This window comes from Prenolepis imparis, unplaced genomic scaffold, assembly GCF_030444845.1.
Source record: "Prenolepis imparis isolate NDT839.2.m4 unplaced genomic scaffold, iyPreImpa1.0 SCAF_15, whole genome shotgun sequence".
In the NCBI taxonomy this organism is placed as follows: Eukaryota; Metazoa; Arthropoda; class Insecta; order Hymenoptera; family Formicidae; genus Prenolepis; species Prenolepis imparis.
The window spans coordinates 6740866-6764282 of record NW_028141173.1 but is presented as its reverse complement, the minus strand read 5'-3'; the positions used below and the strand labels follow the sequence as shown (position 1 = coordinate 6764282).

The 23417-nt window shown below is 38.4% G+C and overlaps 2 protein-coding genes across 3 annotated transcripts; both read left to right on the top strand.

The window, feature by feature from the left end:
- The first annotated feature begins 1128 nt into the window (after positions 1–1128).
- Positions 1129–16970, top strand: Phrf1 (PHD and ring finger domains 1). 2 transcript variants are annotated; one of them, XM_083054946.1, is made up of 14 exons: positions 1129–1577; positions 2070–2245; positions 2483–2557; positions 2655–2721; positions 2812–3170; positions 3470–3697; positions 3895–4458; positions 5622–5854; positions 6418–12013; positions 12620–13094; positions 13996–14093; positions 14190–14318; positions 14438–14571; positions 14946–16970. In XM_083054946.1, exons 2-14 carry the CDS (start codon positions 2117–2119, stop codon positions 14962–14964), a joined length of 8106 nt encoding a protein of 2701 aa, XP_082911072.1. In that variant the 5' UTR covers positions 1129–1577; positions 2070–2116; the 3' UTR covers positions 14965–16970. The 2 variants fall into 2 exon arrangements, with proteins under 2 accessions (XP_082911072.1, XP_082911073.1); XM_083054947.1 differs by lacking the exon at positions 1129–1577 and adding an exon at positions 1609–1859.
- Positions 16971–18981: 2011 nt separating this feature from the next.
- Positions 18982–22287, top strand: LOC145946125 (CCA tRNA nucleotidyltransferase 1, mitochondrial). The gene is made up of 3 exons (XM_083055576.1): positions 18982–19521; positions 19857–20464; positions 21510–22287. The coding sequence occupies exons 1-3, from the start codon at positions 19471–19473 to the stop codon at positions 22270–22272; spliced, it is 1422 nt and encodes a 473-aa protein (XP_082911702.1). The 5' UTR covers positions 18982–19470; the 3' UTR covers positions 22273–22287.
- The last annotated feature ends 1130 nt before the right edge of the window (positions 22288–23417 follow it).

Sequence of the window (23417 nt, the reverse complement as noted above, 5' to 3'; positions counted from 1 at the left end):
GATATGATTGGTCGAATCCAATTATACGTCATCATCTGAACCTAGTCTGAACGAACCTTCCCAAGATTTTTCAAAATTTAGGCCCTGCGCGCAATAAAGAAAATATTAGGAATAAATATTAAATATTAGGAATAACGCTGGGTCCACAATAGGTGATTTAAGTCGTAAGTCTTAAGAAATTGACCAATCACAGTCGAGTTTTCTCCTCATACTTGACTGCGATTGATCAATTTCTTAAGGCTTAGGGCTTAAATCACCTATTGTGGACCCAGCGTAAGAATTATTTTAAAATAATAAAATCGAAAAGATATATCTGATATAAAAATACAAATTCGGATATAAAGGACTAATAAACTAGTAAAAACTCTTTATACCCGAATTTGTATTTGTATATCAGAGTTTTTTCAATTTTATTATATTTTAAAATACTTCCTATTCCTAATATTTAATATTTATTCCCAAGGCCCTGCGCACAATAAAGAAAATATTAGGAATAAATATTAAATGTTAGGAATAAGAATTATTTTAAAATAATAAAATCGAAGAGATCTGATATCAAAATACAAATTTGAATATAAAGGGCAAGTCCTTTATACCCGAATTTGTATTTTTATATAGTTTTTTCGATTTTATTATTTTTAAATAATTCTTATTCCTAATATTTAATATTTATTATTTTAAAATAATTATTATTCCTAATATTTAATATTTATTCCCAATATTTTCTCTATTGTGCTCGGACCAGAGTAGTTATATTCTATTGACCAATTAGGACGAAAGAAACAAGAAATTCCTTTATTCCGATTGGTCAATCGAACGTTACTCTATTCCAAGCAGTAAATTTTTGAACGCAATCCAAATGGAACATTCGCGCGGGAAAATAAAATTCGATGGCGAATACAATCCTCGTTCTCGTTTCCCTTTACGTTTCTTCTATAACCTCAAGATATTCCTAAAGTACGTAAAAAAATCGAAGAAGAAAGGATCGGAGAAGTAAAAGAGGCTTTTCCCAGAATTTCGATCGAAATTCCAATTCAAATCAACGGTTCCGGGTCGCTTCCGGAATACTACGTGCGACATTTGCCGAATCGCCTTTCCCCTCCTTCCCTCCTCCTAGTCCATCATCTGTCACCTGTCAAGTTACGCCATTCTCGATTCTGATTCAGCGCGACGAGGACATTCGGACGACGGTGAGATCGAAATTTCGACCGACAAAACGCGACGAGCAACGCGAGAGAATCCTCACCTCGTAAATCAATGAGTTTTTTTTTCGATCGTCGCGAGAGACAGGAAGTGACGCAACAACCTACAACCATATATACATACATACATACATCGGCGTCCGCGAGATCCAAGATGTCCGCGGTCTCGCGATAGAACGCTTACCTTTTCGGAGGTGCTGTCAAGAAGCGACGACCAGCGGGGATCCCAGCTTCCTGGACGAGCGAACAGCTGGGGCCGTTTATTCGCCCCACGAGAGGATCGTGAGACTTGACGTCGCGCGTCCACGTGACAGGTCGGCGTCTCGCGGTATCCACGAGTCGACGACTCGTCTCGGAGGCAAAATCGAGAAAAAGGTGAGAGAGAGAGTGAGTGAGAGAAAGGAGGGGTGGGGGGAAGAGTAAGAGTGAGAGAGAGAGAGGCTGAGATGGGAGAATCGACGAGCGTCAGGATTATTCTGGCGTCCAGTTCTCGTGTCTTCGGTTTTCATCTCGCGCGGAATCGACGGGTCGCTATCTGTCAAACTAGCCGAATCGTCTCGCGAGTAATTCCATTTCGTTCGATCGTATTTTCGCGGAAAGATTTATTTTAGGGAGAGACTCGGGTGACCGAAGGAGACTAGAAGGAGCAATTTCCAGGTAGATTCTTCGAGATTTTGCTCGAAAAATGTTACTTCCATTGCGATTGTTGAGAAATAAGGACGAGTTTTCCTGTAATTCCAACCTAAGAGGAATAAGCAGCATCGACTATATAGTCATGCAATAATGATACGACTTTATATAGAAGAGTAAATAGGCGTGTAAATTGAGATTTCATATTTATATTGCGAATCTTCTTCGTTTTTGCAGGTTTGTAGGAGGAAATGCAGCGGGTATGAATTTTAGGAAAAATTAAGATGTCAAGTGATAGTGATTATACTTGTCTGGTACGTCGTCATACTCACAAACGCAAAAAAATTGTCATCAGTGACAGTGATAGCAGCGATGACTCTATTATTGTAACTCGGAGGAAAAAGAAGATATATGTACGTATAAAAGTCTTAATTGCGTTAATATTTTGACAACTTTTCAAAGTTGAATTTTGCTTAATAAAATAACACTTATAGCGAGAACTTTCACTTACCTATTTTATAATTTCATAAATAAATAATAAATATATCATCATGATAAAAAGTAATGATGATATATCAACATGTAAGATTTGTATATAAAACAATGATCTTGTAGAATTTTCTGAATTAATAATTGCATTATTATTCCAGAGAGTCATTAGCGAAGGAGAAAGTAGCAGCGACGATAGTGATGTACCCAAGCCTGTGATCAGACGACAAAACCATGTGAGTATTCCAATTCTATTACATATTTTTACAGAAATATTTAATCAGATTTATTATAACAATCATGAGTTTTTACATTGAAATTGTCCCATTGCAGAGAGTTATTAGTGAGGATGAATCTAATTTTGATAGTAGCTCATCAGAGGCAAGCATCTCTCAGAGCGGTTAGTATGTTACATTGATATTTTATAAAATATATATGAAGCTCACTACATCTACCTACTTACTATAAGATATATATATGTATATTACAGATAGTAGTACTACATCCGAATGGCAAAGCGATTGGAGTTCTGATGAATTAAACGAAGATAGTAAGAAATACAATGCCAAGCGTAAAGTTTTATCCAAAACAAAGAGGAATGATGCCGGTAAACCCGGTCCTTCCTCATCATCTAATGCCGATGTCCACTCTGATAGCAATGATGAACATTCGGAGAAATGTCCTATATGCCTACTGCCATTTAGAAAACAGCAAGTTGGTACACCATCCGCTTGTGGTCACTGCTTTTGTTTAGATTGTTTATTGGAATGGAGTAAAAACATTAATACCTGTCCTGTGGATCGTCAATCCTTCACCGTCATCCATGTTAGAGATAATCTTGGTGGCAAGGTGATATTATTTGCATTAATATATATTTTTTTATATTATATATTTTTATATTCTTTTTATATTATATTTTTATATATATTTTTTATTTTTTGGAAAGTTTATTATTCAATATACTGCAAAATTCAAAAAATATTATGAATAAAATAAAGTATTGTGAGTGAAGTAAAGTAAAAAATTTTATAGAGATATTTATTGTCTACAAAAAAAAAAAAAAAAAATAAAAAAAGATAGAATAAATAAATTGTTAGTAATGCATCGCGATTGTAATATACATTTTTTTCTATCTATTTATTTCCCAGATCATAAAACATGTACCAATAGAAACTGTGCCACGTATTGAAAATCAAGCGCAAGATGATCCAACATTTTGCGAAGTGTGTCATCAAAGTGACAGGGAAGATCGCATGTTGCTCTGCGACAATTGTGATCGTGGCTACCATTTGGAATGTTTAACACCTCCAATGACCGCGGTTCCTATAGAGGAATGGTTTTGCCCAGATTGTACGAATCGTACAAATAATAGAGTGGTAAGAAAGAAAGAGCTTTTCTATTCATATTTGAAGGATACCTATAATCACAATTTTATACGTTACATAAATTATACATTATGTACAAAAATAATGCTTAGATTGCAATGTAAATGCACCGATGAATTATATATAAAAAAAATGGAGTGTAATCGAGGAAAACACATGTTGATACCTTCTCTGATTTATGTTTACAGTTTGTGACGGACTTTTTGCCGACTCTTATGATGACACGACGTCCCAGTCGGCGTGTTCTTCAATTCGATAACGATAGTGCTAGCTTAGGCATATTTCGTAGAATATTTCCTCATATTCGTAATATCGACGACGATCGCATGTACGTACCCACTAGCCTTCGTAATCGCGCTCGCGAACAAGTGCGCGATGAAGCTCCAGCTCCAGCAGACATTCCCGAGCAGTTTGTCGATCCGAATTTGCCATCTACTTCGTCCGGCCTCGATTCGATCGGTGACAATAGTCGAAGTCGTTCACCAAACACTAGTTTAGAGGGTAACGCTTCCTCTACGCGTCCGTCTACGCGTTCGAACACAAAATCCAAGAGAAAGAGCAAAACAATGAAAAGAAAGAAGAGGAAGCTGATGAAGGGCTCGAAGAGAAGCAGCAATAAAAGTGTAGTCCGGGAGGTGCGAATCACAGAATTGAACGACGACGGCGAGGAGGAGGAGATAGTGACGTATGTCAGAGTCGCATCGTCCACGTCCAGAAGGAAGTGTAAGAAACGAACAAAGAAAACGCGCAAGGTATATCGCTAATTTCTCCTCAAATGTAGAATTATAGCTTAACATAACATTCATGCTCTCGTGTGGGTTTGCCAGATACATATAAAATTTTAAATTTGACAAGCTATACTATAGCTATAATCTTTTAATTCTTGTGTAACGAAACAAACATATTAGATTCTAATGATATTCTAATCATAGTAATTAGTAAATCGTACGACTTGTATCTTTTCATTACATTATACATGTCATGTGTAGATTTTTCTTCAGATTGATGGAATATATGTCATCTGGCAACGCCACTATATCTCATTAAATGTTCATCATCTTGGACTTCCGATCTACACTATTATTCGATTACTGTATTTCCTTGCTATATTTTACGCCACCTTCGTAACACGATCCAATTGAATTAGATTTTTCGATTGTAACTCATTGTTCTTAATTTATATAAATAAAACGATTTTTCCACTAGATGCACTTGGTTTTTTTTCTTAATTTTGCTTAAATAACTTTATCATATTGATATGCTAAAATCTTCAAAAATAGTAGTGTATTAATTGTACTTTAAAAGATTAAAATTAAATGTGAGTTATTAATTTTTTATTAATATCAATTTTTCATTTACTTGCGTGATGTATTCTAATATGCTATATAATCTCAGTAAAATAAAATATAAATTAATTAATTAAGTAAAAGTATACTGTTATAAATTTATATAATTATACACGTTAATTAATTGAATCATGTACATACTATCTTGAAGAAAAATTGCAATTACTTATATTGATGTAAATCAAAAATTTTGAAGAACAATGAATTTACAAGCTTATTTATAATATATCTGTTTTATAAGAACTTTTTATTCTCCTGCTTTAAAAATAAATAACTTACATGTAGAAGCTTATATAGCCTCCCTGAAAATTATAATATAACAGATATGATATAGTATAATAAAATGACCCCTTACTTTCTTTTACTAATTTATTAACTTATTTTTTTATCTTATAACTTCTCATCAAATAAAAAATTGTTGGAAAAGATGCTTCTTTTCTTTTTCTTGCTTGATATGACACTTTTTTTATACACAATTTTATATTATATATAAATAGAAACATTTTGCCTCGTTATATTTTACACGATCTTTGTATAAGAACACAAGTTTATTATTACTATTTTACCAGAGGAGAAAACACAAACGACGAGCATCCATGCTGACTAGCACACGTACAGTAAAAAGAAGATTGGCCTCCGCACTTGGTATGAAGAAGCCAAAGGTGCCGCTGCTCGTACCTACCATGAAAAGTAACACTTCTATTCCTGAGAAAAGCGCTCTCATCAGTGCCAGATACAGCGCCGGTATACCTCAAGTCAGTCTCTTCGGGAATAATCTGGGAATAAATTACAGTCCACCTGGGTGAGCGATTGATTCCATTTTTACTTGTATATTATTATCGCTGATTGACTTCTCAAAGATATTCCAGAAATGTATACACAGGGTGTTCAATTTTAATTGACTACCCCCAAAAACTTTTTGGATTGTACAACAAAATGTTTCAAACAAAAGTTGTTTGATTTAAAGGGGGACAGAAGACGTTGCTACTGACTTTTTTCTGAAGGACACTTTTCAAGGTCATTTAAAGGTATATTAGAAGAATATATACATATATATTTGAAGGTATTATAGTAGTTTTTCATTTAAATGACCTTTAAATGACCTTGAAAAGTGTTCTTCAGAAAAAAGTCAGTAGCGCTATCTTTTGTCCCCCTTCAAATTAAACAACTTTTGTTTGAAACACTTTGTTGTACAATCAAAATAGAAATAAGAAAATTTTAGGGAATAATCGATTAAAATTGGACACTATATATATATATTTTTTTTTTTTTTTAATATTTTTTTTCTGAAATATATATAAAAAAATTAAGTAAGCAATGTTAAATATATGCCAGTGAATTTCAATCAATTTCTATTAAATTCAGCTCGGACCACGACGACGACGACGGCAATGAATATTCCATCGGGAACGGTCCGTTGATAAGCATCCGTCAACGAAGATCAGCAGTGCCGTCGATCAGACGTCGAGCCATTCTGAAGACCATCGCCAACCCGATCAACGAGACGGAGAACGCGATGGATCTGCTGAGCAGCATAATGAACAATCAGGAGCTGTGGCACTCGACCAAGAAGAAGGACGAAGTGATCCTGAAGGCCGATGGTACCCTAGTGGTGAACAATCCCGACAAGGAGAACAAGCACAGCCTCAACAACAACGAGAGTCCGAAGAAGGAGAAGCAGGATGAGGAAGAGATGACGCGGCGCAAGGTGGCGAATTGTCTGAAGGTGGTGGACACTCCGCTGGACCTCTCCAACGTCAATCCCAACGATATCATCACGCAGGCACCGATGTACAACAATCCCTGCGGCGGCGGTGGAGGTGGAGGAGGTGGTGGAGGTGGAGGCGGGAATCGGGGCAACTTCCGGGGTGGCTATGGTGGTCGCGACAACAGTGGTCGACACGGCGGCGGTCGCGATTCGCTGCCACCTGGTGGTGGCGGAGGTGGTGGTGGTGGTAGACACAGCTACAGCGGCGGAACGGGCGGTGGAGGTCCGCGGGACAACTTCGGGAACCGCGACAACTTCGGTCCGCCGCCGTTCTATAATCCCAATTACGAGCACTGCGGCGGACCGCCCATGTTCGGCGCCCACGCGCCGCCGCCGCCGTTCCGCAGCCGTAATCCGCAGCATTTCCGCAACGAGCGGCTGCGTTTCCCGCCGCCGCCGCCGCCGCCGCTGCCACCTGTCGAGCGATCCTTTAATTATACGGACGGCGGTGGCGGCTTCGAGCCGAGACCGCCATTTCCGGATCACGTGCGATTTCCCAGACCCAGGCCGCCGCCTCCCTTGGCGAGCCTACCACCTACCGGTGGTGGTTTATCGATTCCACCGGCGCCGGATCCTCCCCTGAATGTGCAGCCACCACCGGCGCGCCTACACAATAGCCTATCTTCAGTTAGTCTACCCGAGGACACGATGATGCGGAACTATAGATCGTCTCCCGAGCGGAACGATCGCGTTGCAGTCTTGCCGGAACCTGTGGCCGCGCCGGCTGCCGCTCCTACGCGCCAGGACAACGACGACTGCGACATCTACTGCGATATCGAGCCGCCGGCTGTTAAGCCCGACTGCGACATCCAGGAGGACCTTTGCAGTAATGGTTCGATGATCCTGTTGCCACCACCGGAGCCACCGTCCGGCCTGTTGGACTTCGAGGAGAACTCTAGAAGTGACAAGGATAACGATAGCGAGCAGGAATTGGTGATCGATGATAGTCACAAGGAGGAGAGATCACCGAGAGATTTGCCGACGAGCGGCGACAAGTACGATCCATTCGCCGCCGACAGCGACAGCAACGACGATGCTGCTGCTGCTGCTCTTGCTGCTTCTTCGATAGAGGAGAAGAAAGTGGTGCTTGAGAAAGTGCAGGTATCGCGAAACAACCTGGATAGTTGCAACATTCCGATGCCGAGTTATCCTTCGACGCCAACCGTTGCCGCGACGACGGCCGAAAGTGGAGAACGAGCGCAGGAACCCATTCGGCTGACCGCATACGATGACGACGACGACAACGACTCCCAATCAGACTGCCCGAATTTCTCCATCTACTCGTCACAGACTATGGACGTGGCTAGACACACGGAACAGGAACTGTCGCAGCAGCTCGGACCGCTTCAACCGCCACCATTACCGCCTATTATCCCCGACGACGACGACATCATCGTGGGAGACATTCAGGCCTGTGATCTACCGGATGTGCCTCCCGAGCCTGCTGATCCTTATCTGGAGGCGCTGCAGAAGGAGCGACAAACTCTGAGTAAGATACCGCCGAAGAAGATCTCGCACGACTCGCACCGCGGCAAAATCACCTTCAAGATCGGCTACAAGCTGAGATTGAACAATCGATTGAGTCTGCACTCCGACGAGCACAGTGTAAACTCGCAGAACGCGAGTTTTCAGAAGAAAGCAGCGGCGGCGCCGCCACTGATCGACGAGCAACAGCAGCAAGAACGAGACGGCGACAAGAGTGTCAGTCCATCCAAGTCAACGATGGAAAGATCTTCGTCTATAGCTTTGACGAAGATAGGGCCGCAACTTCCCGAAGAGGACGAGAAGAATATGTCAACAGAGGTGGCTACACCGAGCTCACTGAAGAACAAAGAACCACTTCCCAGTTCTCAACGCGAGAGCGAAGAGCTCGACTCGGAGAGCTCGTCGGACGAGGAAGGTGCGAAGATGGATGAGACCAGCAGGAAAGAAGACGAAGACAGCGAACGAGAAGCGTCACCGGCACCAGCTACGGCAGATGAGAACGTTGCGGTCGCTGAAAGTACTTCAGTATCGTCTTCTTCAGCTCTCCAGCTCTCCCCGAGGAAGTTGGACGACGACGAACCGAACGTAGAACGCAATTCGTCGCAGGATTCGATGACGGGCGACGACGCGACAATCAGCAGAGCTGTAGACTCGCAGGAGCGGGAATTCAACAGCGAAGACGATCATTCGCCGAATAGTCATGATAACAAGTCCGTCAAGGTAGAATGCGAGGATAAGGACAAGGACGACAACGCGTCGAGTGATCTTAAGGAAGATTCGAGCTCGTTGAATCAGATGAAGAGCTTTTCGACAGAGACGATGATGGACGACGAGGTCGAGCAATTCCCGATAAAGAAGGAGAAGTTGGAGAACGAGCCACCTGCGACAGCTGATAGTAACTGGGACTCTGATGGCGCTTACACACCTTGCAAAGACGAGTTACCTGTGAAAGAGGAGGTTGCCCAGGCATCAGAACGACGCGCGTCGTCGTTCGAGGTCGGCTTAGAGCCGATCACCCCGACCAAGGACAAGACCAACGATGATCTTGACGATTGCAGAACCCCGCCGGCTGGTTACGCCGAACTGGGCACCGAGGCCATCTCCGAGACCGACGAGGCGATAAACTTCGAGGAGGAATTGAACGCCCTGGCATTGCGGAAAGAGAAGGAGATGGAGGACGGTGAGATACCGGATGAGAACAAGTTGAAGGACGCGAAGGAGCGCGAAAAGTTCAAGGAGGAGAAGGAAGAGGAGGAAGAAAGCAAGAGAAGGAAGAAGAAGGATAAGAAGGAGAAGAGCACGGAGAAGAACAAGGAGAACATCTCGTCGGACAACCTGGTCGCCTGGAAGAAGCTCTCGAAGAGCACGAAGGAGAGGCCGTACCGCGACAAGGACAAGGGACGATCCAAGTCGAAGGAGAAGGAGAAAGATAACAGGGAGAAGGCTAAATCTTCCAAGAAGAAAACGAAGGAGATGAGTGAGAAGAAGAAGGAAAAGAGGAAGGAACTTCCGCGATACGACGTGAGGAAGATCGTGGCCGAGAAACCATCTAGACCGCGAAAGGACGAGTATGGTAGAGACATCAGAGAGAAGTCGCGAAGCAGATCGCGAAGTCGCTCGTCGGAGATGAAGATGCGATCAGGTTCGCGGGATCGACGTAGTCCTAGATCCTACTCGAAGGGAGGAGGACGATCGAGAAGCAGATCGCGTCTACGATTGTCCTGGTCGAGGGATCGCGGTCGCTCCTACTCCAGATCCTGCCGTTCGATCTCGCGCGATCGCAAGAGATCGTCGTCCCGTACCAAGCGCAAGACGTCGCGAAGACGATCTGTTTCCCGTAGACGATCTCTGTCGAGGCGACACTCCATCTCTCGCAGACGATCACCGCGATCGCTGTCGCGAAAGCGACAACGATCGCTGTCACCCAGGTCCAGACGATCCAGACGGACGTTGTCGAGGTCGCGGGACAAGCGGAAGGACAAGACGAAGAAGTACAAGTCGCGCAGTCGCTCGAGGAATCGTAAGAGGTCGCGCAGCAGGTCGCCCAAGAGAATGTCATCATCCAAGTCGCGGGAGAAGAAGCACGGCAAGAGAAAGATGCACAGCCGATCCCGTTCCAAGGGCAGATCGTCGATCTCGCGTGATCGGGATCGCGCTAGAAATTGGGATCAGCTGAACGAGAAGAGCGTGGATCATGAACAGCAGTTCCCACGGGAACGAGAGGAACATGAGCGCTCCTGGAGCGCTCAATGGACCCCGTCCTGGTCGCGATCGAGATCCAAGACGCCGCCGCATATCCAGCAGGAAGCGATCGGCTCTAGCAGGAACTGGTCGCCTCCACCGGTGCTGAATAACGTCTCGCCCAAGAACCTGACTGTCATCCTGACGAACAAGGAAGCGATCAAGAAGAAGAAGAAGGAACGCCGGAAAGAGAGCCGGAAGTCCAAGGAGACGGAGAAGCGACGTAAGGGCAAGCGGAACAGAACCCCGCCGCCGTCCAAGGAGGTATTTGCCAGCGGCGATAATATCCTCGTGAGCGTCTGCTTCAACAAGGACAACGAGACGAATCCTCTGGTGACTACGCCGGAATTGCCGGAGACGATTCCTCTGATACCACCGATCAAACGTCGACGTAGAGAGTCGGTTCAAACGGAGTCCTCCTCCGTACCTTCCGCGAAGCGGTCCAAGAAGGAGAAGACCAAGGACAAACGATCCAAGTCGCCCAAAGCGAAGAAGGATAAGAAGAAGAAGTCCAAGGCGGCGGAGATCGCGGCGACGAAGAAGCCCGTGGCCGTCATCGACCTGGACCAGTCGCCCTTCCGTGAGCAGACGCCATCGCCGCGTGACGTCATCGTCCTGAGCGACGATGACGACAAGCAGGCGCAGGAGGCACTCGCCGCGTCACCGGAGCCCTGTCCACCGTCCCAGACGTCGCCGCCGCGGGAACAGTTTGTTTCCCAGGGTCCGAAGACTCCGCCGGAACCGCAGATCAAGTTCTCCATCAACAAGCAACCCAGCAATCTCAGACCGTCCCTGATAAATCCGCTGTTGGAGGAGGAAGAAGAGGAAGAAGAGGAAGAGGAGGAGGAAGAGGAGGAGGAGATGATGGACGAGCGAGTCGAGGAAGAGCTGGAGATGCGAGCGCAGGAGGAGCTGGAGCTGCGTCTGAAGATCGGACCCAACACGCCCCCCGAACCCCCCACGTCCCCACCAACCTCGCCGGACGCCTACGACCCCTTCGACCCCACCAAATCTCGATCGCCGACCCCGGACGCGAGTCAAGAAGCTACGCCGAACGACGAGCGTGATCGGGCGCAGCTTCGAAACTCTCCCAGGAAGCACGACGGAACGTCGGTGGACCCTCCGTTGCCCTTGGACGAGCCGAGTCAGCAGCAGCTGGATCAGCCGAGTCAGGAGAAGCCGATGGAGAAGCCGAAGATCATATCGATGGTGACCATCAAGAGACCGTCGCCGCAGAGGGACGTCTCTACAGCCTCTCCCGCGCCAGAGAATCAAACCGACATGGCTCAATCGTGCAACAGCCCATCTCCTCCAACCCCGAAGACTCAGCAAAATCCGCAATCGAACGTGCAATCGACTGCCAATCCGTTCGCCACCATCAATCCCGTGTTGGCGACCGTCGCAGCCGCGGTTCAGAGGAGCTTCAACGCAAACACACCCAACACTACGCAGAGAACGTTGTTGCAGGTACAAAGAGTGTTGAATCTAAGAAAGAGTTACTTACAATACTTCGTTTTAATCATGTAAAAAAATTCCATAATCTTCCAGGTTCTACAAAGCACCAAATACATAAGATTTTGGCTTTCGGTGGAATTGGCTGCTTTTTCATATGTTGTAGCTTATGACTTGCTGAACAAAAGATGTAATAGTCTGAAAGCTAAATATTGGATAGTTACAACTTACAGTACCCGAGTTTTTCATGTTTGACTGGCTGTAAACCAGTAACCGTCTATTATTTAGCTTTGAGCCTATTACAGTTTTTGTTCAGCAGATCATAAGCTACAACATATGAGAAAACCAGCTGATTTTACCAAGATTCAATTTTATACAGAATTAGTATGGGGTTTTTGATATATAAAATCCTAAATAAAATTGAATCCCGATAAAAGCAACTTGTTCAGCAAGCCATAAGCTACAACATATGAGAAAAGAAGCCAATTCCACCGAAAGCCAAAATCCTATGTATTTGGTGCGGGATCCTTTTCTCATTTTACTTGGAATTTTAAACCTGAAGAGAAAATAAATAAAATAAAAATCTTTATGATTTTTTGACCTGATTTCTTTTTTTTACAGTCCAATCGTATTTCGCCGAACAATCAGATGAAGCAACGCGCGAACGACAGGCCGCAGCTTCCCAATGTATTTGCGAACTCTGCGAAATCGTCCACCATTGCAAGAGGAGGAGCTTCCAAGTCCACCCAAGGTAAAAACAGTTCGACGATAGGTCAGAACGGCAGCGACGCGCCCATAGATATGACGAACGACAACGTCGTGGACATGTCGTCGCCCTATTCGCCGGGTTCGACCTTGAGCGACGGCCTCTTCGATCCACCTAGCCCCGCCAAATTCAACAATTCGCCCGTCGCAAACGCACCGCCACCACCGTTACCGGTGGCTGCTGCCAAAACTACCACGCCGAAGGTGAACAAAAGCGCGGAGAAGAAGGACGCCTTCGACGCACTGTTCACTGGAATATTGCCGCCCCCAACCAAAACTACTACAACCAAGAATAGAAGCAAAAAAGTTGTCAAGGAAAAGACGAAAAAGTGTACGTATTTTTATCAAAACGATCGTATCAAGTTTTATTAGTAATTGTTATACAAGGTGTAACAAAAAGATCGCAGTGTGGGTTATCTTGAAAAATATAAATTTTATAAGAAAAATGTTTTAAATAAAAGTTGCAGGATTTTAAAAAAAGATCTATTTATTAGTCTTCAGTTTGACCTTGTGTGGCGCTTTTCAAGGTCAACTCAATTTTTTAAAATGGATTTACCCTAATTGTTTTATGTGAATAGATTCCTTGTAACATTCTAGGATAATTCCATTTTTTTAAATTGAGTTGACCTTGAAAAGCATTATCCAAGGTCAAACTGATAACGCTAATAAATAAATCTTTTTAAACCCTATAACTTTTATTTAAAACTTTTTTTTATAAAATCCATATTTTTCTAGATAATCCAGTATCCCAACCTTTTTGTTACACCCTGTATACAGGGGTTCGAAAGTGTAAAATATCTTTAAAAAATGTAAGTTTTATTTAAAAAAATGTTTTTCAGACGAAGTTATAGGGTTTAAAAAAAGGTTTATTTATCGGTTTTATCAGTTTGATCTTGAGCGTTATTAAGTTCAGGACAAGTGAATTTTTTAAATATTATAGAACCATCCAATTTTTTTACATAAATTAAATTCTTGTAATAAAAATTATAAAGATATTTTACAAGATATTTTTTATTTTAAACTAAGGCCAGTAAAAAACCTTTTAAAATCTTACAACTTTTGTCTAAAACATTTTTTTATAAACCTTAATGTTTTTTGACATATTTCGCTGTTCCGCAACTTTTTGAACACCCTGTATACGAGTAACACAACATAATTTGCATAATAGCAGACGCTACAATTTCAAGGTTTTAATTTTCTGTACAAGTTTTATCAATTATATTTTTTTCCAGCTACCAATCCCAAAGTTGGCGTACGCATGGACGAAAATCAGCTCCAAATCCTTGATGATCTTCCTAGTTCTGCTGTAGAAATGCAAGTTAAGGACAAGGTACGTCAATACGATATTGATGTGTAACTTTATGTAAATCTCATGTCTCTAAATTATGCGAAAGTATATGAAATCTGTGTTCTTATCTCATTACAGTTTCTCAAGAAACTAAACCGGCAAGAGAGAGTCGTGGAGGAAGTAAAGTTAGTTCTCAAACCCCATTACACCAAAAAACATGTAACGAAAGAAGAATACAAAGATATCATGCGCAAAGCTGTACCTAAGGTAAATACATAAAAAATTCAATTGACAGTTGTAAAAACAATATTATAAAATTAAGTATGCATAAATTCAATCGTACAACACAGATGACGAGAGAGAGAAATCTCTCAATTATGTTGCAGATATGCCATAATAAAACGGGCGAAATCAATCCTAAAAAGATAGCGCACTTAATAGAAGCATATGTAAGAAAGTGTCGAAACAACAAGAAGAAGACTTCTTCTTCTTCTTCTGCCGTCAAGATAACGAAACCTACGTAAGTAGAGTATGAAGGCAATCATATAACTGTAATAATAATATATAATCATATAAATTTGTTATATATATTTTATTTTTTATATATTTTTATTCATATTTTTCATTTATCATTTTACTCATATATTTATATTTTATTTTATATACTATTTTATATTTCATGTATAAATTGTATTATCTTTTTTATTTTATTTTATATTTTATTAAAATATTAAATTTAATAATTTAATTTATTATATTTTTTATTTAATTATTATTTATATTTTATATTTTATTAAAATATTAAAATATTAAATTTTATATTTTTTATTTTATTTTACATATTTTATATATAAATTGAATTATCTTTTTTTATTGATTGTACGAAATTTGTAGGAAAACTCTATGGAGTTGATCACGTATTGGCAATCCTAGCGCATTAGAAATTCCTTCGTCGTTAGGCGCCTCTTCTTAAACCTTTAAAGCACACACATTCTATCTTCTGAGTGGTAAGTGAAAAAAGAAATCAAGCAACGTATATATTATACATATACAAATATTGACTTGCGCAACATGTATTGTGTGTACATACATAATTCATTAATTATAATTGTATAAGCGTAATATTTTTATTTATCTGTTTACATATGTGAGAGAGAGTGAACAATCGAACGAATAATGTGTGAGTGAAATATGATATTAATATCCACAAATATTAACGTTTCCAAATTCGGATTCAAAGTTCTCGATCAACGATCCTTAAATTAGGAAAATAACATAATAGTGTACGATAAGATCATATTTAAGGATTGTAATCCCGAAAAGAAGAACAGAAGAAAATGCTCAAAAGCAATTTCAATCGCTATTATTTACAAGAGGAGAAAAATAGAATCACCCTCCGCCTTCTCACCCCTCCAGCTGTGTTTATTTTCTCAGAACAACACATCTGCTCTGTAAAATCAATTAGATTCTTAAACCTACTATTATACATAAGCGAATATGGCCTCTGCGGAAGTCTTTTTCATACGAGTTCATTTCGAGATGAGAGCAAGATTACATGGTAACTTGATTTATTACTATTTATACTTTGTAAACGAATGATTTTACACATACACACATACACATGATGCACATGATGTTTTCATTGATCAGCGAAAATTCAATGTAAATAAATCACATAAAAAATTATCAATTATTTTATTGATTATTATCAAAAATTATTAATTATTGTCATATATCATCATCTTCATATGAATCTGATTTAAGTTTGTGTTTGACTCATGTTTACGTGTCTGTTTATTTCAAAGGGAAATCTTTATGTTACGTTTCAAAGAGAGAATCGTAGAACATCCTCGATCTCTCTCTTTAATTCGTTTCATTTATATATGTATATAAATATATTGGAGAAAAAAAATGCATTCTGTCTTGTGGATATCATATTCGTGTATAATTTTAGCAGCTCAATATATAATTATATATTACACACACATACACATACATATGATACTAATGAGATACAGAATTATAATTGAGAATGATAATTGTATTGTGTTGAAAGAGAAGCACGTGAGACATGAACTTGTGGATGTTATTTTTTAAGAAGATGGAATACGAAAGAATCATCATCGTTAAATCCTCACTTTTTGAAAGACACTCGATGTTTCAAAAAAATGAAAAAAGTGCAGAATATGTAATGCGTTGAAATATAGAAATGTAATCGTAAATCGTGAGTTTTTACGCCGGTAGTAAAATAAAACCTATTCCCAGGTAGCAAGTGTACGTCATTAGGCGTCTAATGACGTCATTTTGACGTCTAATGACGTCAGTATGCTACTTGAGTTGCATACAAAGATCTTAATAAAATTCAAACAGTATATGTCCGTTTTAAAGATTAACACACACATTGATTGATATTTTCTTTAATCGATAGAGCATAAGATTAATTTTTAAACAATGACAAAAGAAAAAAAATCTGATCATCTACTTCATGTTTTCTTTTTAAATGTATATTAAATAATGAAAACGGACATTATCTGTGGAAATCTAAATATTGAAATTGTGTTATATAAATATATATATAAATGTGAAATTCTGTTGTACATTTTACAACCGGATTGTATGCTCATGTATGAAACACTATGTGGATAAGTTTTATACTTTTTATGCGTAATAGTAGAAATTGCATCCTCTTTGGAACATATATATGTATATGTGTGTATGTGTGCATATGATACTGGCTGATGAATTTGAGAGAAATATGTGACGATCTTTATTATAGAATATTCAGTAAAATGATGTTAAATCCATGTCCTTCGGTACGTTCAAAAAAAGCTCGTTAATTCTTGTGTGTATGAACTCTCTTTTGTACTAAATAGTAATGTATATAAACGAAAGGAGAATAAAGAGTTTAATATTATCGAATTTGCTTATTTAATTAGAAAATTGCATGTCCGAGACATTGAAATAAAACATTCATAATTTCAACATGTATTGCAGTCTAACATATATTTCTATAAATTAAATTTCTATATTCTCAAAAATTAAAATTTTCTAAATTTAATCCTCCCCCCTCTAAAAAATTGTAGTGTTTAAGGCTCCTGGGCTACGTTCCAAAATTTACTTCTTGGAGTAGAGTAGTCTTTGATTGATCAATTAGGTCAAAAGAAACAAATTTCTTTGTTCTGATTGGTCACAAATAAGCTACTCTATCCCAAGGAGTAAATTTTGGAACGTAACCCTGGGTGCTCACCGCGGCCATATTGGAATCGTGACGTCAGAGGCGAGAAATAACACGTTGAGATTTCTTAGATGCCATTTCTAAATAAAAACATATTTGCATAAAAGAACACTTAAGATCTCTTTAATACACTTCTAAAAAACGACGAAAACGATTCTTTTCCCTTGACAGTCAATCAACAATCGTAAAATGATCGAGATATCAGACTTTGACATGCGGAATGACTGCGCATGTGCAAAGACCAGACGGACTGGGCCTCATAATATTACATTTTACAGCTGTTGCTGGATTATAAAGGGAAAAGGATAGTTTTCGGCGTTTTTTGGAAGTGTATTAAAGAGATCTTAAGTGTTATTTTATGCAAATATGTTTTTATTTAGAAATATGGCATCTAAAAATTTTTAGCGTGTGTTTTCTCGCCTCTGACGTCACGATTCCGACATGGTCAGCAAGGTACCAGGAGCCATGGTATAAATACAAGGGTATGCTCTTGCGCACGCTACCAATCAGAATTGTCAAAGGGTGACGTCACAGATAAGCGGTAAATTTAAAACTGCTGTTTCCAAATAGCTTATGTTAGCAGCATTCTTGTCAGATATATTATTTTGATTTCAAGTTTGCAGGGAAAAATTTGTTGTGAAGTAATAGTTTATGAATTAATAAATATAAATAAATAACATTAAAAACTCAATTGTCACGTCCGGACAATTAAGATTGTTTGGTCTATTTTGGGTCAAATCATTTAAGAAATTTACCCGGGATTAGACCTTGTTTGCGGGTTTATATTTAATTATTTAATCCTCTGGCCCGAATAAATACCGAATTTTATATGTTTTGTGACGAGGATCAGTTTTGTTTATTGTTTTCCAATGGGGATAGTTGATGTTAAAGTGGATTGGAATTAATTTATATTCTATTTTTTTAGGAATTGGATTAGATTTGAGAGTATGGAGTTTTAGATAGAGAGGTAAAGGATCTTGATTTTTAATAATAGCTTCCTTAATTTGAAACGTAATCCTCTTAATTTGAACACGTCTGCCTGCTTTTTTGGGCATCTAATAAAAATTGAGAAACATTAGAATTTGAATTAAAACTGTTTAATCATAGTCGCCACACTATTGTCAGCGACTTATGACGATTTTCGCCATGCTCTTCGACAGCGCCAATCTTAGTCAAAATTCAAATTATTATAATATTAATTATGTTGTTGCCATTCTTGTTGAGAGCGACAACTTTTATTGGAATTCTGATAATTAAAAGGACTACGTCTCTTTCCAGATTAATTTGAAATACTTTTATTAAGTTTTAAACACAAGTTTATATTTTCTGATTAATGACAATTAACTGAAGACTAATGTCTAAAGTCTAAAGACTATCATTGTCTCCCTTATTTATACCAAGCGGCAAGAATCCCCGCGCAGGTTCCCGCCCTTGTTTCTTAAAGAGTTTTTAAGGTGGGAGGTCATTCTTGTCCACGGTGAAATATAATAGTGAATCAATATTCTTATCAACTGCCCACCTTCATTGACTCGTGCCAATCACTACATGGATCCATATCGATCCATTTGTTACTGCCCATATTAATTTATTTAATTTTATGTGGACGTCACACAATAAATATAGAAAAGTATAAAAAACGAATATATAAAAATGTTAATATCGATCGTAAAATTTTTCGGAAACGAAAAATATTTTATACTGTTCCCATCAAGCAATTTTGTCTTTCGATAATAATTGCCACAACCTTTCACAGAACAGGACATTGTAATATTCACAATCTTTCACAATCACGTTTCTCCGGATATAAACAGCACCGGGGGGCCGCCATGTTTAATTATAGTCCAATCAGAGTTACCCGAGTGTGACGTCACACTTTGACTGCGCAATGGGTGAACACGGAATGAGCATACCCTTGTACTTATACCATGAGGAGCCTAACATTTTTTTTTATAAAATGCTTTCTTTTCAAAATATTAGACCGTTCCGGGATTTTTTGCAAACAAATTAGCACAGATTAGATCAGATACTTCTACGCAAAAGCTTAATACCGAATTCATATCAGAAAGAAAAGTGTGTGAATTTTGAATTCACAAAAGACGCTACAGAACGAACGCATATGATGCACGTGCGATTACGTACATATACAATAAAAAAGTAATAATGAACTAAAATACAACACGCATTATGTTAAGTGCACTAGTTCGACAAACAACGAATCTCCTCCGTCGCAAAATCGTGAGTAAGAGATAATCATTCTTTCACAGCGAACTTTAGAATAGAAGTTTCAAAGTCGTCGAAGTGAGGTTATGTTGAATTATGCATAATGCTTTACACAGACTTTCTCTATCGTAATATAACATATCTCTTTAAATTAAATTAAATAACATATCTTTTTAGATTAAATTTTAAATTCGATTTAGTTCAGTTTAATTTTTAATCTCAGGATTTTCAATTATTTTAATTTCTAACCTAACCTAACCTAACCTAACTTTTAATTTCTTTTAATTTTACAAAAATGCGTGATAAGTGTAAACGATTATTATATATTATTTTCCTCATCATCGTTTCAGCCAGGGAGATATAAATTAACGAGCATTGTGAGAGAGGTTTGGACGAAGATCAAAATGACAGATCATCTGTTATCGAGGAGCGATCCTGTCATCATGAAACTGGACTGTCCGGAATTTCGCTCGGTTTTCACGCCGGAATTGCAGACTCTCGCAAATTTATTCCAGAAATATAATTACGAATTGAGAATCGCCGGCGGTGCCGTACGCGACATTCTCATGGGTAAACAGCCCAAGGATCTCGATTTCGCCACCGACGCCACTCCGCAGCAGATGAAGGAGATGTTCATAAAGGAGGAGGTCAGGATGATAAACGAGAAGGGGGAGAAGCACGGGACGATAACGGCGAGGATAAACGACAAGGAGAACTTCGAAGTCACCACCTTGCGAATCGATGTTTTGACAAATGGACGTCATGCCCAGGTGGAATTCACCAAGGACTGGAAGCTGGACGCGAATAGGCGAGATCTGACCATCAATTCCATGTATCTCGACCTCGATGGCAAATTGTATGATTATTTCTATGGTTACGAGGACTTGCAAAAGAAACGAGTGATTTTTGTGGGTGACGCTGGACTCAGGATACGTGAGGATTATCTTCGAATTCTCAGGTATATCCTGTATTAGTATCTATCGATATAAGTATTTATCACAGATCTTATCCAGGATTATATATAATGATATTTGTAATGTAACATATCTCATTAAATTGAATTATTCGGTTGCGTTTAGTTTAGTTTCAATCTCAAGATTTAATTTTCAATTTTAATTACTAACTTTTAAGTTTTAATTTTAATATAGGGGCAACACTGTCAATTTTCAATACTCAATTGTCAATTTTCAGAGTTCCAAGGTTTACTTGATTTGCAGAATGTAATAAAAATGTGGACGCTATTTTAGGACAATATTCTGCTTATCGAAATGAAAAGTTTATAACATATGTCCAAAAATGATTTTTTAATTAATCCCTTTGTCCTGCCAGGACACTGGATGTTACTTGTGGACAATTTTTGGAAAATTATTTGTTCATTTTGTTAGAGAATGAATTATTTTGTGATATGATGAGAGAATTATTTTCTACTGTTTTGTATATCGTTGAAAATAAAATAATACATTTTGTGATTATTTTAATTTTCAATCCAAACATGACTGTAACGTAAAAACGACGCATTTTTGGACAATGCATTTTTATGTTTGTATGAACTTTTTTGTTTATTTCAATGAATAGAATAACTTCTAAAGTAGCAGCCCACATTTTTCTTACATCCTGTGATTTATTTTTTCATATGATTTATAACTCTATACTCTATATACACAAAGGAAGAAAATTTTAAGAAAAAAAAATATATATATATTTATATTATTTATGATTATAATATTAATTACTAATATTATTTATATTATTTATAATATATAAAAATAAATAAAAATAAATAATTTAAGAAAAAAAAAAATATATATACATATATATACAAAATATATATATATATATATTTATTTATTTATATTTATATTATTTATAATTATAATATTAATTACTAATATTATTTATATAATTTATAATATATAAAAATAAATAAATAATTTAAGAAATATATATATATAGTTTTGGATAGAATATATTTGAGACTTATATCAAATTGCATCATTTAATAGGTACTTCCGTTTCTATGGAAGAATAATGGACAATCCTGACCAACACGATGAGGCTACGATAAAGGCATTGAAGGAGAATATCGACGGTCTGTCACAAATATCCGGCGAGAGAATATGGAGCGAGTGGAGTAAGATTCTGACGGGAAATTTCGGCCTGGAATTGACCCTGAAGTTGCTCGAGTGTGGCGGCGGCGAACACATCGGTCTACCCCAGGAACCCGTCGTGGAAGATTTCCGAATCGTTTATCAGCGCGCCCAGTCCAACAACGTAGCTTTGAAGCCGATATCCCTGATCATGTCGATGCTGAAGAACGAGGACGAGGTGATGACGCTGCACAACAGATTAAAGCTGTCCAATTCCGATAGAGATCTGGCCTTGTTCCTGGTACAGCACAGGGAATATATGCCCTGCGAAAAGCCGTTGAAGCCTTATCAGAAGTTGATCTTCCTTCAGCCGACCGGCAAGTACGAGGTCTATCGAGAATTCGTGAAAGAAGTTTTAAGATATCGCGGCGCGATGGAACTCCTGGACGAGCTCGAACGATGGAAGATTCCGAGATTTCACATCAACGGCAACGTAATGAGGGAACGAGTGCCCAACCAGAGGATGATCGGCCAAGTTTTAATTAGCTTGAAAAAAATATGGATCGACGAGGACTTTAAGCTCACCGACGAGCAGCTTTTGGAACAAATACCGCGTATACTCGACGAATTAGAAGAAAAACTAACGGATCGAAAATATTTCAAAAAGAAAGTGAAATAAATATTTTCGAATGTTTGACAGAGTTTTATATGTGTATCCATAACAAAACTATCATCGATCTAGAAATAGAAACGTAGATTGATTCGTTACTTTGCAAATAGATTTGAAATGTATAATCGATAATTTATTTAAAAATATTAGAAACAAGTTTTTGAAGAACTTTTTTTTATAAAAATTATCTCAAAATAGACAAAATTTTTGTGTATATAAAGAGATATACAGAATGAGATTTGAAGACTATCTTTACATCACAAATACAAACTTAATTGTATTATTAGTTGCTTGAATATATTCCAGAAAGGTATAAAAAGAAAAATTGTTACATTAGGCACTGAAAAATTTATTAGGGAATAAAATCTTGCATTTCGTGAATATATATAAATCCTATAAGATGTGCTATACAACGTAACAGGTGTAATAAGTGTGCGAAACAAAAATTTGTAAAGCCGCTATGAAATAGATCTTTAATTTAAACAATACGACGAGAGATTTAGTGTATATATATCGCGTAACAAATTGCTGTATATAATATAAATGTATATAATATAAATTTATAAATGTAAAGTTACATATAATATTTACATTTTAAATTTATATTACATAAATTTATATTTTATATAATATAAATAATGTAATATTAAATATAAAAGGCTGTGTACGTGATAAACGTTGCTACATATTTTATATATCAGAGAAAAGATCACATCACACTGTGTTAGAAATAACGATTGCATATATAAAATAAAGGTACGCCTTTTTGCGTTTTTACAAAAAAAATTGTTGTAACTTACGCCTGTCGACATATAGTCTGTGAAGTGGCTAAAAACGCGTATCTTTGCGGGGAATATATGTACATGTTGTGAAAAATGAAGCATATAAGAAGAAGGAACCTAACGAGAACCTACACATCAGAAATGAATAATCTGAATTCGATCAGTAAAAATGCAGTCGCGGCGGGATAAACGCAAGATAAACGTAATCTACATCTCGCTCGGCTATCATATACAATCATTGTGACTTGCATAAAAATAATCACTTATATGTATTTTGGCTATCTCTTTTAAATTACATTTTAGATCGTCTCTAAACACTCGGATCTTTACAGACGCATACGCATTTTGCTACTGCATTAAATGCAATGATAT

Excerpts from the sequence above, each read along its gene's own strand:
- Phrf1 (XM_083054946.1), top strand. The coding sequence starts at position 2,117 with ATGTCAAGTGATAGTGATTATACTTGTCTGGTACGTCGTCATACTCAC. Across the intron at positions 5,855-6,417 it reads ATAAATTACAGTCCACCTGG|CTCGGACCACGACGACGACG; the intron begins GTGAGCGATTGA and ends TATTAAATTCAG. Across the intron at positions 12,014-12,619 it reads CGCAGAGAACGTTGTTGCAG|TCCAATCGTATTTCGCCGAA; the intron begins GTACAAAGAGTG and ends TTTTTTTTACAG.
- LOC145946125 (XM_083055576.1), top strand. The coding sequence starts at position 19,471 with ATGTTAAGTGCACTAGTTCGACAAACAACGAATCTCCTCCGTCGCAAA. Across the intron at positions 19,522-19,856 it reads ATCTCCTCCGTCGCAAAATC|CCAGGGAGATATAAATTAAC; the intron begins GTGAGTAAGAGA and ends TCATCGTTTCAG. Across the intron at positions 20,465-21,509 it reads GATTATCTTCGAATTCTCAG|GTACTTCCGTTTCTATGGAA; the intron begins GTATATCCTGTA and ends ATCATTTAATAG.